At 33.7% G+C, this 19,818-nt stretch overlaps 1 protein-coding gene across 3 annotated transcripts in view; it reads left to right on the top strand.

The window, feature by feature from the left end:
- The first annotated feature begins 9,388 nt into the window (after positions 1–9,388).
- LOC131046605 (acyl-CoA-binding domain-containing protein 6) overlaps positions 9,389–19,818 on the top strand; it is a 157,924-nt gene continuing 147,494 nt past the window's right edge. The window contains exons 1-4 of one of the 3 annotated variants that reach the window (XM_057980381.2): positions 9,389–9,500; positions 9,756–10,065; positions 11,348–11,497; positions 14,699–14,866. In XM_057980381.2, coding sequence (XP_057836364.1) covers positions 9,849–10,065; positions 11,348–11,497; positions 14,699–14,866 — 535 coding nt within the window. In that variant the 5' untranslated portion in view covers positions 9,389–9,500; positions 9,756–9,848. Of the gene's footprint in view, positions 10,066–11,347; positions 11,498–14,698; positions 14,867–19,818 lie in introns of all 3 variants that reach the window. The other 2 variants (XM_057980380.2, XM_059213065.1) reach the window with 2 other exon arrangements.

Raw genomic sequence — 19,818 nt, forward strand, 5'->3', positions numbered from 1 at the left:
ACTATAGAAAGTTTAGGATATCCCAATTCATCAACAACTATCGATGATATTCGTAAGGTTCAAAATCTTAAGGAGTATTTTGCAAAAAATATAAACTATCATCCATCTAAACATTTTTCTTTATCAAGCAATCCTCCTCCTTCCTTGCTAATCGTTTTACCATAAGAAAATAATCCTTCTTCTTCCACTAGTATATCTTGCCCTACATCTCAAGAGACAACACCTATCCATATTGATAATAATGAACAATTAGCTACAAGAATCTTTTGGAGGTTGAAATATGATAATAATGTTACTTTTCCTTTCATAAGATATGTCAATAATTATAAGAACAAAGATGGCAATGTGTATTGCCTCTTTTATTGTAGTTATTCTTATTCTCTTGCAAATTATAAAGCTTTTAAAGAATTTGTTCAAGACCAATGTGATAAAGCTCGTATTACTCTCACAACCAATCTTATGATTTTTCTTGGTGAAGAGGTCGTGTCATAGCATCCCGTTTGCCTATTATGTTGTTCCATACCGTGCAATCTTAGTAGTTTACCTTTAAGGGGACTCTTTGTTTTGCACGATGTTATGCTTTCATTTTCAAACTTACTTTGTGAGAAACATAATAGCTCCTTTTCCTTGACCTTCGCACTTGGGGTGTAAGGATTCTATGTCTTATTATTTCTAAGGATTCACTTTTTCCTTGGTTTGGTGGTATTTGCTTATGATACAATGTCATTTCTTGTGTGGAATTGTTTGTTTTCTTAAGGATTATCTCTTATGCAAGAGGTGTGTATCCTTGAGTACAACCTCTTTCTCTCTCGATGATGTATGTCAATTTTAAGCAAATACCTCACTTGGAGCCAAAAAGTGTGTTATCCTTCATCAAGAATCCCTTTACCTAGCAATGGAAGGAAGGTGTAAATTCTTGTCATCCTTCCTTTATTCTGGTAAATGATGTTATTTTTGTTCAAGATCTCCTCTTGGAGCTAGATGTCTTTGAGAAAATATCTCTCCCTCCTTCTTGTATCCCTCAAAAGGACCCCTTTACACTTGTTGCAAGATATCTCACAATTATATCTTCCTTGGCTCACAATAGTTATGCCTCTTTGGCTAGGGTTGCGTGTGTATTATTATTTATGGATATATTCTTGGTGATTGAAGGGATGTATCCTTGTTCTTCTTTTTATTAAGATGTCATCGTAGCTCTACATTGCTATCTTAAGGAGGGGGACATATATGCGGCCTCCTTGTGTATTATGTAGTGGATTTCATTTGAGACAATGCTTTCCTTGGTTATCCTTTTGCACCGTTTATTGTGGATTTTCTTAGAGACATGCTTTCCTTGGTTATCCTTTTTGCATTGTTTATTGTAGATTTCCTTGAATACATTTCTTTCCTTGGTTATCCTTTTGCATCATTTTTTGGCGAATTTCCTTAGAGACAATGCTTCCCTTGGATTTCCTTGGTTATCCATAGCACACTTTGCCAGCTGATTGGACCACAATATCTTGACTCATCTCTGATGTGTGCTATTGCTTTTTCCAAGCGGCCGCTTGTGCTCTTGCAATAGCATTTTAAGGGTGATATTAGTGATTGAGACATTTTTATTAAATCGAGGTACCTTCAACTGGATGACTTGGATCCTTTATTTTTTTATACTAACCCCTTTTTGTGTATTTTTTGTTTGTGTGTCCTTGCATGTGGTTGTACAAGTTCAGATCCTTGGTTTGGGGGATTGTTCCCTTGAACTTAGTGATGTCTTATCTCTTTTTTAGGATTTCCTAATGCCTCTCTCTCTTTCCCTTTCTTCTACTTTACCATGAGTATGTGCATAGGCTTGTGCTCCCACTAAAGTGGGTGCTATTTATGTAGCATCATAAATTACATCCGTATGAAAATTCTTGCTTAGCTAGGCCCTATTTTAGCATGTATGGTGTCCTGCATCTGGTCCTGTTCATCCCATCTTAAGTCCACATCTCACTCTAGCTTCTCCTTCCCATTTTGGACCTCAGGTCCTAATTTGAGGTTGCATTGGAGGGAGCAAGGTTCCTAGGGTGATCTGCTCTTAGCAGCCAATTAGGGTGCCCTGCTCCTTAGTGTTTGAGACCAATTCAAACCACATAACAATTAACATGGTTAAGTAGGGAATCTTTTCCTGTGTCAGCTTTCTTTGAGTTTTGCACCTCTAAATGTTTGGGATAGGTATATAAGCAAGGTATCCTTCCTCATTTTAGGTCTAGCTAGCTATTCATGAATATAGAACATGGGAGGACAACTATAGGTAATTCAATTCAAGCATTTAAGGCATTTCATCCCACCATATTCTTCATTGTGACAACCTTCAACAACCTTCATGCAAGCATGTCTTTTGTGATGACCTTTTGGGTCTTTTGTGGAGTCATGCTATTGCATCATTTTTTGTGATCATCTTCAAAGAAGCATTTGCATCATCAAGGTTTAAGACACTCTCATTATTAGATCTAGCCTATGCTATATATCAACACACTTTCTTTTCAAGTTCAATTCAATTCAACTTCAAGGTTGATTAAAAAATCAGGGTTTGACTTAAGTCAAACCCCTTTCTACCCAACATTTTTCCTCTTTTCTATGTGTAGGAATAGGTGACAGATATATGAAAATAGGTATAGAGTGAGCAGGTGGAGATCTATAGTCCATAATTTTGTTAGAGATGAAATTGCTAGAAGGAGGCCGAGTAGGGCGCCTTAATCTTGGGAGCAAGTCGATCTGGGCACCTTTCTCCCTCTAGTTTTTCTTGAGATTTGATTTGCAGATTGGTTACAATCTTCTTTGCTAGTTCTTTTGGAATCAGTCTGCCAGCTCACTATCTCCTTATGCACACAAAAAGGTCATCTTGTCGCCCTATTTTTTTTAATCCTTCTTCCCAAATTTTAGAGTCATCTTTCAAGTACCCACATAAGGGACCACTTAATTCACCTTGTGCCTAAGAACATCTTGGGCCAAGTGGATCATTCTCCCTCTCAAAGTGATTAAAGTTAAAATAGGACTAGGCTTCCTAGTTTGCCCATACAAGCTAGTGAACCCTATTTCCCCACATCACAAGATCTTTGAAATAATTTTTCCAAGCTCTCAATGATTGCCATCCTCTCAAGGTATCAAGAAAATCAAATAAGAAGATTTTGACAACTCAAGATAACTCTCAAGAACAAGAGTGTTCCTGTCATGGATTCCTTCAAGTTGTTCCTTTTTGGATTTCTAAAGCTCCAAAAGTTTTTGTGAGCAATTGCTCTCCCCAGTTAATCTTAAAGAGTATTTAACACTATGGCAGATGATAAATCTACTGGGTGTGATGGGTTTCCCTACAAATTTACAAAACCCTTTAGGATTGTGTTGGGAATTACCTCCACAAGGTCTATCTTGAAGCTTTTCATACAATATTTAGGGAAGCTTATAAGTAAAGGAAATATAAAATTCATACCTAAAGAAAATAATTTTTAAGGTATTTGTAATTGGTGATTGATCATGTTGCCCAATGTTTCATATAAGATCGTTGACAAAGATTTTGCCCTAAAAATATACCATCTTCTTCCTCAAATTATTCATCCTGACTAAACAAGATTTATATAAAATATAAATATATTCTAGATAATATCATTTTCATCTAGGAGGGAATGGAATAAGCTTCCCATTCACAACATAATTCCCTTCTTTAAAAATAGAATTCACCAAAGCTTATGACTGCATTGAAAGAACTTTCATTCTTACCACACTCCACGCTTTGAGGTTTAGAACTTTATTCATTCAACTCATTAATATAAATTTTATAAATTACTTTTCTTGCATCACCATCAATGGCCACCAATCTCATGCCCTCGACCTTTTTCACTCCATCAGACAAGGGTATCCTCTTGCCCTCTCTCTTCATGTTCTTACTACTAAAGGGTTTGGGTATCTCCTAGCCCATTCTATTTTGTGAGGACTTGATTGAGTTATTTTCCTACCCAAGTCATCAAATCAATTGGTCAATGGTCACTTTATAGATGACTCTCTTCTCACTCTCATCGAAGAGGAGAAAGATATCAAAGAAGCCTATAGTGTTCAAATACTTTCTTCAAGACATCTAGCTTGACCATTCAATGACACAAGACCCAACATTTTCACCAATATGTTCCCCCTGTGCCTTAGTAGCTTGATGAATTTGGCTAGAAGTGGGTTGATCATGATGAATTTTTTAGGTTTTTAGGCATTCCCTTCACCTTTTAGGCTTTGTTGGTGGACTTATGAGGTTATTCTTACTAGAATTGAACAAAAACTTGCTTATGGGATTAATGAAACCTCTTTCCTTGGTGAGATAGTTTTAAGTTTATTCTAAACTTCTTGTTGCCGCCCATGTTTATTACTCCTCGTGTCAGGATCCTTCTAAAGCTTCATAATTAATGTTAGAGAAGCTTCTTTGAGAACTTTTGTGGGCCTCATCCAAAGATCACAATGGTTTTCATTGTGTTGCTTGGGAATTTTGTTGCCTCTTTCATGAATTTGGAGGCTTAGGGCTATTTTCCACTCAATTTCAAGGGATGATTTGATGTGCCAAATGGATTTATTTGTGCCCTCACTAGCAATGAAACATGGAAGATTCTTCTTTAACATCACATTTATTCAAGCTATCCTATTAACAGACTTGCCTAAGAGGGGGTTAGTTTTTTAAACCTTCTCTTAATAAAGGATGTTATTCATACAAATAGAAATTTTATTACCAAAATCATATGGTGTGCTTGGGATGTCGTCACACCTTGGTTTCAATGGGATGGATTTGGTTTAGGGATGGCTTCTCCCTCAATCAACATAATCTTTAGTGATTTCCTCTTTTTTCAAAACCAAGATCTCCCACTGACATAATTGCCATGGGTTAAGGCCTTACAATTCCACAAGAAAGATATTTGATGCCCACAAGATTTATTCTCTATATATCTTTTATGAGTCTAATGTCTTAGGATGAGCTCATGGAAATTTTTTGCCTCTCTCATCTAGACTGATAGATGTTTGATTTGTTATGGGGGTCATCCCTATTGAGATTATATAAAAAAGTGGTACATTTAATCTTCCAAAACCATGTTGTAAAGATTTAAAGTGGAGTTCAAACACAACCTTTTGTAACTACAAGCTATGTCTTGGTTATCACTAGCTTTCTCCTCACATTCACATTGTGCCTAACTTTAAATTGAGACGGTGTTTGTAATTGTTAGTCTTGATTTGACAATATAAGTTTCTCAACATTCAAGGTCAGTTGTTATTTAGTCAAACATGCTCACTTTTCTTGGTGTATTCTTTTCTAAGGCTTGTATGTGGGGTCAAGAATTCTTCACATGGGCATTCAAGGCCTTCACTTCCATTTCTATCGACAAATAAAATCTTTCAAACACCTCTTTTGGTTTTGTCCTCAAGCTTGGATAAAAAAATTGGAATTGGACTCATGACTTGTTTTAGGTCTTTAGATTAGAGCTTTTTTCTTGGAACATGGCTCTCTTGGGGGATTGGCCTCGTATTCCTTGTAGCTCTAGTTTTAGTTTTTACTTTTTGTTTTAGGCTTAGACTCATTTGACTCTAAGGGCATGCTATTGTATCCACCCATGTTTTTGTGAATATATTTACTTTTATTTACTAAATAATATAATATTGACACCTATTCATAAAAGAGATTATACTACGGAAAAGTAAATAAAGGAAGGATTATTTCTCTCAAGAAATAAATTGGAATAATCAAAGAAAAATCCAAAGTGTTGTCAAAGGGGAGGATAAAATATCCTTGAGGTTTTTAAAGAGTAGAGAAATGATAAGCTTATGATTGAAGCTCATCGTAATAAGATATGCATATATATTTATTATTGAAAATAAATGAGAAAATGAAGTATTGTTGCTAAGGAAAGAGGAACAATAGTATAAGGAGTCAAATGCTCTTAAGGAGTCAATGAAGTTCTTACAACTTAATCACATGACGTTAAAAAGGAGGAAAAGAGGGTTTTTGTTTGCACAAAAGAGAAAAGGTGTAACAAAAATAAAATCCTCAAATGATTATAGGGAGGCCAAGAAGAGGGTCTCAACCTAGAATTCATAGAGGTTCTACTAAAAACTATTGTTTGTATACAAAACATATTAGTAAATGTAATAGTCAATAAATAATTATCAAACTTACAAGCCCTATGAGAAGGAAATTGAAACTTGAAATAAGAACAAGATCTCTAGATGGCAAGGTCAACTAAGAAATCTACTCAAAACACAATTATAAATTTATAGTAAACTTCTTGAGACTAATGGAGGTTGGGGGTAGAGAAGGAGACCGATCTTAGAGAGAAATGAGGAAGCACAATAAAGTGAGAGAAGATTATAAGATACATCAACCTTTAAAATGGTTCTCTAAAGAGCCTTTATTGACAACATAATTGTTGTTAGCACAAAAACTCATCAAGTTAGCATTTAAGTGTACAAAAGGGAAATGAAACATGTTTAAATTCTTTTATCAGTCAAGGGTGTCTCCATGGATGTGTTGATGTGAGTGTGATCATCATTGTATCCAAATGCATAGAAGAAATTAAGGTTGAAGTTTTCTTAGGATGAAGTTGATGTTGGATCTTGACAACACGGTGAGTGGAAAGACTTAGGCAACTCATTAAGGGCAATTTATGATTACATGGTATAATTTATAGTAAAGTGAGAAAATTATATAGAGTGGAAATTATATGGTATGCAATTTTTGACTCCACAATTTCTAATCCCTTTTCGCATAGAAACAATAGAATAAACATAAAAATATAATACAATAATTATTAAAAATATTTATTTATAAAAAATTACTTAAATCTTTAATTTTAAATGTTTAAGATATAAGTACATAATAAAATCTAACTAAAACTTAAAATAAGATCACATTAAATAAACCTCATAAATCCATCTTAAATAAATTTATCTTTTGTGAGTCTCAAATTCTCATTAAATTTAATAAATAACCACCAAATAAACTTGTAAATTTATATAGTAAATAAAATATTCTTAATTTCAAGATTTTTAAAATATCACACAAACCTAATGTAACCCATCATTAAATCCTACAAACAACCACTACACAACTTTATGAACTTACAAGGGTTAAAAATAATAATTCAATTTAAAACAATTTAACCATAGTCAATTAATTTTTTGTTTTAGTTTTATGTAAACATAAATTATACTTTAATTATTAAGAATTAAAAAAAAATACATTATAAAAAAAAAAGAGTTAAAACATCTATCTATTAACACTTTTGAACAATTTATCATAAAGTCACAACATGACCATCTTATAATTTAACCTTCCGAATACAATGACCCAAAGAGATATTCCACAACCTGAACATCTTATAATTTAACCCTCCAAATACAATTACTTAGAGAGATATTCTACTTATAATTTAACCTTCCAAATAACCCTCCAAATACAATTACCTAGAGAGGTATTTTAGCTATAATTTAACCTTTCAAATACAATTACCCAAGAGATATCGAACAATGATAATACACATAACTCATGTACGGAAAAAACTAAAAAACTAAAACACAACGACTATATATTTAAAAAGAGAGATATTCTACAATGATAATACACATAACCAGATGTATAGAAAAACTGAAAAACTAAAACACAACGACTATATATTTAAAAAATTAAAAGAAAACAACTATATATTTAAAAAATTAAAACCCAAAGACTATATATTTGCAAAAACTAAAACGCAATGACTATATATTTAAAAACCTAGAATAATAAAATAAAAAAAAGAAATAAACAAAGGCAACAACTATATATTTAAAAAATTAAAACCCAAGGACTATATATTTACAAAAACTAAAACACAACGACTACATATTTAAAAACCTAAAATAATAAAATAAACAAAATATAATTTTCAATTTATAATAACTAAAAAAAACTAACTTAAACCATCGTCTCTTAATCTAAATCACAAAACCTAAAACAAATAAAATAATATAAATAAAAAAATTCAAATCATAAAACTTAACTAGTGCCTTAACCATACTACTCTAACATGATAAAACAACCACAACATGACCATCTTATAATTTAACCCTCCAAATAGAATTACCTAGAGAGTTATTATACTTATAATTTAACCTTCCAAATTCAACTACCTAGAGAGATATTGTACAATGATAGTAAACATAACTTCATATATGGGAAAAAAAAGAGAGATTCTATAATGACAATACACATAACTAGATGTACCGAAAAATAAAAACACAACGACTATATATTTAAAAAATTAAAAAGGAATGATTATATATTTTAAAAAAGCTAAAACACAACGACTATATATTTAAAAAATTAAAAAGCAACGATTATATATTTAAAAAAAGCTAAAACACAACGACTATATATTTAAAAAATTAAAAAGCAACGATATATTTAAAATTCAATTCATAAAACTTAACCACCTTAACCATTGATAGTACTCTAACATGATAAAACAACCACAACATGACCATCTTATAATTTAACCCTCCAAATACAATTAGCTAGAGAGATCTCGATTGTACGGAAAAACTAAAACACAACCACTATATATTTCTTGTGGAAAAACTAAAACACAACCACTATATATTTCTTGTGGAAAAACTAAAACACAACGACTATATATTTAAAAAATAACGACTATATATTTTAAAAATTAAAAAACTACGACTAAAAAACTAAAACACAAAGATTATATATTTAAAAAACTAAAACACAACGTCTATATATTTAAAAACCTATAACAATAAATTCAATAAAATACATTTTTCAATTTGTAATAACTAAAAAATAACTTAAACTATAACTACCATTAATCTCATTATGGTAAATCACAAAAATTAAAATAAATAAAATAATATAAATAATAAAAAAATTCAAAATCATAAAACTTAACCACCTTAACCATTGATATAACATAATAATAAAAGAATGGACATAACCATACTTTCCACATTTCAAGGCTTTTAAACAAACAAACTAGTCGAAAGTATTTAATTTTTTTAACAAAGCATTCACTTTTGACCAATCCCCAATATTTTCTTTCCCTAAATTTATTTCCACTATCACAGCCTTCACTTTTGGCCAATCCCCATATAATTTATTTCCCTAATTTTTTTTTTTTTTTAACACATCATGAACTTTTGGCCAATCCCCATACAATTTATTTCCCTAGATTCAACCATGGTAGTTAATTTCCCTATATTTAATTTTTAATCACCGCGTGAACTTTTGGCCAATCCCCATATAATTTCTTTCCCCAAATTTAACCATGGTAGTTAATTTCTCCCATTCCTGTTAACCATGGCAGTTAAAAACAGCACACTGCTATCCCTCATTCAACGTGAGATAGACATTTATTTATTTTTGCCTATCTTAGAAATGTTGGGAAGCAGTAGTACCCCTTGCAATTTAAAAAACCTTTATCATTTTAAAGGAGGGATACTTTTTATCCGGCTATTTGGAAGAGGTTTTGGTTTCAAAACCCATATCGCTAAATCCTCTCATTTCATGTTATGCGCGACACATTTCACTAATTGCAGTTAAAACCATAGCTAAAACAGACAGTTTGCTTTGGTGCACTTATTTTTGTTTGATCCAGGTGACACTTGAATGGTGTCGTATCTCTCAGATTTCTTGCTATATTTGGGGGATGTTATGATTTGACTTGGGTTATGCTCATTTTTTTTTGACTTTGGTCATAATTTCACTTTTGGGTGTGCAGAGAAGAGCTGCTGTAGCTGGTTTTTAGAGTACATATACATATATATTTTTGTTGTATCTTCTTCTGTGTGGGTGATTAAGTTTTACTGTGAAGATGAAATGGGAAAGAGTAAAGCTGAAGACTAAGACACCGAAAGAAACCCCAACTCCAGATGGGAAAAAATCTCCAGGAAGGAAAGGTGGCACAATGGGGCCTGGCAAGAGATGGGGTCATACATGTAACTCTGTCAAAAATGGCAAGTTTCTTTATGTTTTTGGTGGCTATGGCAAAGACAATTGCCAGACGAATGACGTTCATGTCTTCGATTCCAGTAAGATCTTGTTTTCTTCGTTATTATTAACTTTCGTCCTGTTTCATAATCCTTATTTATCTGCATGTGTAATGGAAGATTTGAACTCAAGTTGAAGGGATTTATTTTTCTAGTCTTTTGTTTTGGTGACATTTTACTTATTCATAATATGGATATATCTGAATGTTGACTGATATTGAAATTCCAGTCCAAAGGGTGATGGTGTGATGGCAATGGGGGCACTGGTAGGAGTATGAATAGGCAGACTCACCTCACCACAGTTTTGTGGTCTATAAGTCTAGCTGATTATTTGGTGAGGTAACAGGCATGCGGTGTAATGAATATGGGGTATATTGCAGCATCATTCAGGTTTAAGTTTACAAATCCTAAAAGTGTGGTCACAACTTATTCCACCTGAGTAACATATAACTTCATCCAAACACATGGAGGAAATAAAAACAATATTGATTTCTCCCATGATTTACAAAGGGAAAAGGAAACTTTGATATTAAACCAAATTGTCTGTAAAAGTGCCTCCTCTTTAGTGCTCATTTACATTTACATTTTTTTCAATGGATTTGTAAGACTTGGGTGATGGTATGGGCGTGCATGTTGTTGAGGGTAAGCTAGATTGCAATCTTTTATTGGGTATAATTTTGGTTTCATTCTTAAGATTTGTAAACCCAAGTAATGCCATAACGTATCCATAATCAGTTATATAATAACCCCGTCAAGAAACTTGGTTGGAAGCAAAAATGTACTCCATAATCGTTACATCACAATCTTATTACAATTTGTAAACCTTGGTCATGCTAGAGTGTACCTCATAATATCACAACCTCATGTACTGCCCTGACCACTGAATGAGGGATTTGTGAAAACCTGGGTGATGCTAGAGTGTATCCTGCAAACATTATATCACAAACTCGTGTACTGCCCTGATTCATACATCATTTTATTATAGTCCTTAAATCATAACCTCATGCATCCCATAATTGATACATGTTGACTTATCTCATGACATGTCTCTTGGAATCATGGGCTGCCTTATTGTGATAACTGGGATCTGAATATGGGTCACACTCACAAGGATGCACCTGTTACCATTACATCACAACTCCTTGGACAACTTTCTCCTTTCTAAGGACTTTTTATTTTTTCAAAATCTTTTTTCATTTGATTGTTAAGTAGGCTTTGAATTCTGGTTTCCCTGTTAAAATGCTTAGTCTTTACTAGTGGGAGATTTAAAACTTGTGGCTGACCGTTATGGTTTAAGTATCTGCATTTTGTTTTGTGGATCCAGGCAAACAGACATGGAGTAAACCCATGGTGAAAGGGATCCCACCTTCTCCAAGAGACAGCCATAGCTGCACTGTTGTTGGAACAAACTTGTTTGTGTTTGGCGGCACTGATGGGAAGAACCCTCTTAAGGATTTGCACATTCTTGATACTGGTGAGTTCTCAACCATGATTTTTTATAATTTTAAAAGGTTTGTAGCCAATGCTGAGGGGAAAGTGCGTCACTGGCATGTGGCCTATTAGTAATCTTTTTAGGTGCAGAATTTTTAGATGTTCTAAAATCTGAGTCATGGTCTATTCTAGGTTTTATGATTGACTTCACGATATAGCAACTTCAAAGAGATGCATTGACTGTGCGGTTAAAAGCACAATCTATATATTACGATGGCATAAAAGATGCCATTCTTTGCATGCCATGTGTTATTTCATCAATCATCTTTCTTATATGTGCCATGTGTTATTTCATCAATCATCTTTCTTATATTTGCAATGTCTAACACGTATGTTGCCCTTTTAGTCAAGGTCCAAATCATTGTATCTTGTATTTTCCTTTAACATTAGCCGATTCTCTTCGAATCAGTTTCTTCAAATTTGTGTTGCAGAGAAACTTGAAAATAAATATTGTTGTCTTTTCCTTGTCAACCTTTCTTCAAAGTAATTTATTGTTGTCTCTTCCTTGTCAGCCTTTCCTCATTATTGGATTCCCTGGTTGCTATTTGTTATCGCTCACTTCTGCAATTTCCCACATTATTGTGCTCATCCTGATTAGGGATTGTGAAGTATGAGCCGAAGTGTTGATTTTTGAAAAACAATTTAACACAGTTTAATCCAGAAAAAATCATCTCTGAAATGTTGGTTTTGTACCCCTAATGTTTAATATTTATACTATAAATCTGTGTACTTGTTTCTCTGAGTCTTATTGGCAGATTCATTCGTTGGGTTTCATGTGATTTGTTGTGGTGGGCACAGTGATAGTCATCTGTTGTTAAGTTGATACAACTTAAAACTCTATACTTATATGAGTGGTCATAAATAGCATTTTCCATCCCTCTTGTCTCACTGTACCTGTGAAATCCAAGATTTTAACTAAATCCTATAATCAGCAGGAGGTAGTGTACACATTGATTAAATGCTAATTCTTCATGATCAAGGGCTGGTAACATTTCTATATTTGGAAACTAAATTCCTTATTCTATTTATACCTTCCTCGGCCACACAGAAACTGGAAATCTTTATGCCAAAGGAAGTAATTAGTTTATGTATTTTTTTCATGGTCTCATATTTAAGTACACTACAACTTTCTTTCAAAAGGAGTTTGCATGCATGGTTTTCAATTTTTTTACAAATGCTATTATCTAATTAGTAATTAGCAAGTGCCCAGCCATAATGATTAGTTAATTGTTGTATAATATTTTACATTAACTATTAACTTACCATGCACAGCCTAACCAATAACAAGATAATATGGCTAAGGGTAAAGTGCTTCATTGGGGTGTGGCATGTACTAGTGATATTGAAATCGAAAACTTTGAACCGTGGCCTATTATAGGCTCATTGAATGACATCACTATAGGACATGTTAGAAGAAGTGCAGCTGGAAGCATCGCCTATAGAAACTACAACCAAAGCATAGTTTGATAAATAAAGTATGTTTTGAGGGCATAAAAGTTTGCATTCGTTGTTTACTATATATTTTCTCATTGATCATCCTGCTTATATTTGCAATTTGTAACACATACAATTTTTTTTTAGTTAAAAGTCCAAATCATTGTTTTACAGATTTTTTTTTATGTGAGCTGAATCTTGTCAAATCAGTGTTTTGCAATTTGTGTTGCAGAGAAGCATGAAAATGCGTTATTGGTTTTGTATTTAACTATTCAACATTTATTCATAGATTTGTTTTCTTGCTTCTCAAGAAACCTTGTTGGTATATACCCTCTCTGTGTTCCATGAGGTTTGTTGTGGTGTTATATTGTGTTAGTTGTCCATTCTTTGGTTGACTCAACTAAAAACTCAAAAGTCTTTATGGGCAAGCACAAAGAGCATTTTCCCTCCCTTTTGTCAAACCATACCTGTGAAATTCAAGAATAAAACGAACTCCTAGAAACAGCTGGGGGCAGGGGACACATTAATTGAATGTTGACACTTAATGATCAAGGGATTATAACGTTTCTATTTGTCAATACTGCATCCCTAAGTTAACATATACTTTCCCGTACTATCCAACTAGCTTCTGGTTTCAGTGAAGAATAAATTTGCACAGCAGATGGAAAATTCAAACCCTTATGCCAAAGGAAGTAATTAGCTTATGGGTTGTTGTCATGTTATCATAAGGATGGCAACTTCAATCTGAAGAAGTTCACATGGATGATTAAAAAAAACATTTAAATTCATGGTATGCACTATTGTCTTATTAATGAAATCCATTAACTAAGTCAGTTGTTTCTCCTATAAAAGTGTACTGCACTACTAAGTTGCCATGCCCATCCTAACAGAAAATAAGAAAACTGATCTCAGACAGTAACCAGTTATGGTTAATGCTGGGTAAAAGTGCAACTAGTGTTCATGCTATTGCATTTTATAATTTTATTTGCATTTTGTTTTTATAATTTAACAAAGTCATGTAAGAATTTTTTAAAGTCATCCTTGAAGGTTCCATGGGTTTGCCAAGCATTTTGGCAGTCTACCAGTTACACAAAACATAGTTCTTTCTTTTCTCAGAACAGAAACGTTTATTTGAATTAACTCAAAAGTTCATGTGTATTTCTTAAAGAAACTTACCTAAGTCTTGCATTCTGTTATTGGATCTGGTATTACACCTGGCCTAAAAATTATTCATACACTCAGATATTGTTGGGTGGATTTATGAAAATCAGATTGTTGATTATCATAATCCTGAATAATTAGAAAAGAAGCACATAAGCACAGATGCTTTTGAAGAAAGTGGAGATCAAAGGGAACTTTTAAGGATGTTTTTTTTAAAAATAATTTATTTGATCTTTTAAGGCTGAATGTAAATGATGTAGATTATGCCTGACCTTATTACAAGGTATTTTTGAGATTGTGTGAGGACGAGTGCTTCTCTTTCATGGCTGTGCCAAACTCTTTTTAAATGTTATTTTCTTTTTTAAGGGAAGGGGCTGTTGTTAATTCCCATTAACCGATTAAAAGAATAGTTTTAAATGTAAAAGAAGAATGCATTGACATTATTGAACTTTTTCAGGGAGAAGTTTTAATGATAGGTCTTTTTTCATCTTTTTATCAATTTTAAGCTCATTTCTTATTTTGTTCATTTTTCCTCTTTATAACAGCTTTGTATCTTTCTAGTTACAGTTTCTACATCTCTGTATTGCAGCTTCCAACACATGGATACAACCTAATTTAACTGGTGAAGGGCCTGAAGCTCGTGAGGGGCATAGTGCTGCACTTGTTGATCATCGTCTTTTTATATTTGGAGGTTGTGGAAAGACTCATGATGAAACAGAAGAGATGTATTACAATGATCTGTACATACTGGACACAAGTAAGCCAATCTACATGTTACTTTACTTTATTGTTTAGCTGGGTGGGGTGGAATTTTGTTGGTCATCTTAAGTGTGGTAGTACAATGATTTTTCTTTGGATCGTTAATGGTGAGGCAATTCTTAGAAAATGCATATGCTGCTAGCTGTATTTGCTACACATTGATATCTGCATCTTCGTAATGGTAGAAGGCATCCTGATATTTAATTATTGGCTTTATTTTAATCTGTCCTCTGTATTTTTATTCCGAAATTTTTCTTGGAGAACAAATCATTTTTTGAGGGCCATTATTGCTTGTATCTGTAAATATTGCGGATTCAATGAAATTCAAACCATAAATCATATATCAAAATGATAAGCAGCCACCAATGACAGCTAAAGTTCATTATTTATGTGCTTGGTTGATTGTTATGCATTCAGGATGTTCAAATAGAATATTTCTGACATGTGAGCCACAGCCTTGTGGTGGGAAAAAATGAGTATATTAGAACCATAGGGCATGAGGTTCTGGAAATACAGAAGCATTCCTGCTTATATTAAATGAAAACTCCACTTGATGAGCAATATGTAAGGAATTTGAAAGACTGTTGCAGGAGATTTGCCATATGTGTGTCATTGCGTAACAAGCTGGATTTGAGGGAAATATAATAGGTAAGACTGATTGATTAGTTACTATGATACATCCCTTCTGTTCAGCACAGACGATTATTGCCTTTCCCATTTGATTAAAGATATTAGTTTTGTAGTAGATACCTCAACATTTAGATGCCAATTTTAAATTGTTTATAATTATAGGATATCCGATAATGCAAAGAGACTTAGTAGTCTGCCCCAAAGAGGCCTAGGACTGCTGTTTTTATATGTGAAAATGAAATTGAATAGTGGGCACACTTTTAAAATAAAATGTAATACAGCTTCCAATTCACAGGCATTATTCAAGGGGTTGATGTTTTTTTCAGATTACATTATGAATGCATTTTATTGATAGGGAAATAGACTAGGAATCACTAGATAGAAATGCTAGTGGCTAGCTTGAAGATCTAGAAATTTCAGAACCATTAGATTCTCACAGTCCATAATTTTTATGAGGAAGATTCTGGATTAAACTGGGTGTAATTTATTGTTATATATTCGGCATTTTGGATCACGCTCTGCGATCCATCATCAGGAATAAGTGAACTACAGAAAAGAGTTAATAGTATGAAAAACTGTAGCATTAGCTGGGTAGAAATAGGGAAAAGAAGAGGTGTGAAGAAATGACTGACATGAAGGACCAGTAAAAATATCAATAAAAAAGAGAAAAAGAGAAAAATAGATTAAAGACCCATTAAAAATATATATTAAAAACCAAAAAATAAAAAATAAAAGAACAATTTAATACAACAATTCAACCAAGATCAATAAGTAGAATATCAAAAAAAATTATTAAGATTTTATTTTTGAAAAAAATTGAGCATATATGTGTGTGTTTGCGCATTAAAGAAAAGAGAAAAATTCCTGATGACAAAAGCAAAAAGGACCAAATAAGATCGAATATAATTTTTTTTTAAAATACAGTTGAATCCAGAAGCCTTGCCATTAAGATTTAGGCATTAATTTAAAGAAAATTCTTCTCTATGTGACAATTTTTCTTTTTGGTCGGTAATGATATGATTTTATTAATAGAAATAAACGTCTTACAAGGTATCTCAAAATATTATCAAAAACCAGCAGCTACCCATACATCCAGTCCGTCTCTCAAAAAAACACCCCCAGATACCCAAACACTACAAAAAAGAGCACATCTATGCTCAATCGCAGACTCCAAAACCCAGTCCGATAGCATTACTATATCAGTTAAAAGAGTTAAAACACTTTGACTGGCAAAACGAAAAACATAACAAGACAAACCTAAAAAGAGACATGCCGTAATTCAGGCAGTTCCACCACATAACCTGGCTTGGCCATCTTCTGCCATGTTCTTCCGCTTTCTTGGCCGCAAGTGAGGCCCCACCTCCCTGGAAATTAAATTGAATGAATGATTCAATAATCGGATAATTACATTGAACGATATACACATGTATATATAGAGTTTACAAGATGATGTCCTATAAATAGAACTAGTCGTTAAATTGAAATCAAATAAGCTAAAAAGCTTAAAAAGCTAAATATAGCTTAAAAGGCTATTTAATAAAAAGCTAAATAAGTCGACTAAAAAGCTAAATAGCTAAATAAGTCGACAACTAAGATGACTGCTAAAAATAGAAGATGACCATTATAGAAGATATTAATATTATTTTAACACTCCCTCCTAGCTGCCTCCATAGCTTCTCGCAGGTCTGCTTCCACTCGCATCAGCTCCACGAAGGTCTTCGAAGATTCCCATCCTCGCCACGCCAGAGCTCGAAATCTCTCCTTTAGGTCCCCTTCCTGCCACCTTACAAACGGTACTTTCCCATCGAAATCACCATCAATTATCCCTTTACACACATAAAATCCATCTCCAGGTGCTGCCCTCTCAAAAATGGAATCCATCCCTCCCAGATACTCCTACGCAACCAGAGCCTTCATCACCCTTTTCACCACGTCCACAAAGGCATCAAATTCCAGGCCCCACGCCACCATTAACAAATAGATGTCTATATTCGTCCAAAATCTGTGACTAATATGGTTGATTTCCTCCCCCAAAAGCAACGTCACAGCATCAATGAGCCTCTTATCGTTATACCGAAAGAGGCCTTTCAGCCTTCTAATAGAGGCTTTCCCGACAAATGGAACCAAGCGCTTCTGTGTTTTAAATGTGAAGCTGGCCTCCATTTTCAATCCTTCTATAGTACCGCCAGCGTCTTGTCCAAACTCTCTCCGCTTCCTCTACCGACTCTATAGAAACACTCTGTCAAAATGCAGAAAAACTAGCTCAATATACACCACACAAAAACATTGTTGTGAAAAAGCCGGGGGTTTCAAAACTCCACCGCCTACTAAAAGTCCATCCGCCAACCCACATCATCAAAAACATTGTGCATTAATAGGGCTTCATAAAGCTATGTCTTTGCTAGTTCAAAACATTCCATCCCGGCAGCTCCGACATTTACTCCACCTCACTCCAAGCCGGTGAGCACGTCCGCCAACTTCCACTTTCGTACTTGCCATTATCATGGAGGTACAACCACATCAAACACTTGCCACTTCATCGTTCTCAATAGCAAGATTTCAAAAATCTTCACAATGAGTGGCCTATTCTTCCTCAAAAGATGTGGCCCATTTCGATAGCACATCTGCCACCTCATTCCTTATTTTGCGAACATGGGAAACTCTGAAGTCATGAAAAAGATTTAAAATCTTTTTTGATCTTTTTAATATAATTATCTAGCTTCCAAGTTGGCATTTCCCCTTTAATTATCGCATTGACTCAACGAGTCACCTTCCAGATGAAATTTAGAAAAGTCGAGTTTAAGACCCCATTCAATCGCCAAGAGAGCAACTTGTACCTCCGCCCCATTATTAGTTCCCCTATCCAACTTTTGATCAACCATTGCTAAAATATTGCCTTTCCAATCTCTAAAAACCACTCCTGCCCCTAAGTTACCCGGATTGCCTTTCGAGGCTCCGTCAAAATTTGCCTTAATCCATCCCTCACACGGAGGAATCCACTTCGTCACCATTTGTATCTCAGAAGAGCATGTACACGGGTCAACCTGTCTAGGCCCATTAATGGGCCTTCTCTATGTGACAATTATTTTCTACAAATGGTATAAGAAAAACATGGATAAAATAGTATTGAAGACTTTTAACATCCATAAGGCCAAAGAAAACCTATGGGTTAGTAGACCCTTTTAATTTAGCATTGTGAAGTGCTGATCTTTTGCAATATAGCTTGATAATGAGCTTTCCCATTCTCACCACTCATTCAATGTTGAATAAATCTTTAAAAGAAAACATTGTTAAATCACTTGTGTAGCTGTCTTTGATAGAATGTAATGACCCCAATTATTAAGTGACAATTAATTAAATTGTCTTTTATTAAGTTGTCAAAAAATAAAATAAAATATTCAAATGATGACTTAATATTAATTAATTTAATTTAATAATAATAAAGTAATAAAATATAATTATAATGTCACTTTATTAAATATATTATTCCAGTAAGTTGGCCTATCTTCTAGATCCTTCTTGGAGATCTTTATAAGGGGTTTTCTGGTGATGTATTGGGCATGCTTTTCGATTTGATAAGTGAATTTGATTTCTGGAGACGAAAACCTTTAGGAGTTGTCAAAACAGCTGGACGAAACTCTAGTTCTTTTGAAGGGGTGGATTCGCAATGGAGTTCGCAACTGAGCCAAATTTGTGAAGTCTTCATTGGAGACAAATTTGTAGTATTAAGGAATTTGCAGATAAGTTTAAAGGTTAATAAGTTGTATCTGGTATGAGATATTTCTATCAGATTTTGGGGAAATAAGAGTATTATATTAAGAATAATAGAGGCTCTGTGGGAAAAAATATATTTGCTGTAAGTTTAACATTGCAAAGGCGACGATCTAAAAGAATTATAATCTTGTATTTTGGGGTGTTCTTGGTCATATTTTTGACTAAGTTGCCTGGGTGTGAGAGCTTCAGTGAGGGATGGAGATAATTATATGTGTGGGATATCGCGAATGCTATAGGGTCGGTTCCAATTAAGATTATGTGTTCTTAATTCTATATATTGCCATTTCACCGTTGCCGTGAAGGAGCAAGAGTAGAGCTGTGTTGAATGAATTATAAGTCCACCACGATATATGAGTTGGGGAACACTAAGTTGATTATTATCAATTGTTGGTGGTAGCGATATAAAGACAATTTATATCTATCAAGCGTTTGCTAATAAGTGCCCATTCTTAGTATAAGCAGAGAGAACATTTCTAATCATTGGTGCATGAAATTATTAATGTTATTTCCAGACTATTGGTATTTGGCACAATATGTAATATAAGG

This window comes from Cryptomeria japonica, chromosome 10 (genome assembly GCF_030272615.1).
Source record: "Cryptomeria japonica chromosome 10, Sugi_1.0, whole genome shotgun sequence".
In the NCBI taxonomy this organism is placed as follows: domain Eukaryota; kingdom Viridiplantae; phylum Streptophyta; class Pinopsida; order Cupressales; family Cupressaceae; genus Cryptomeria; species Cryptomeria japonica.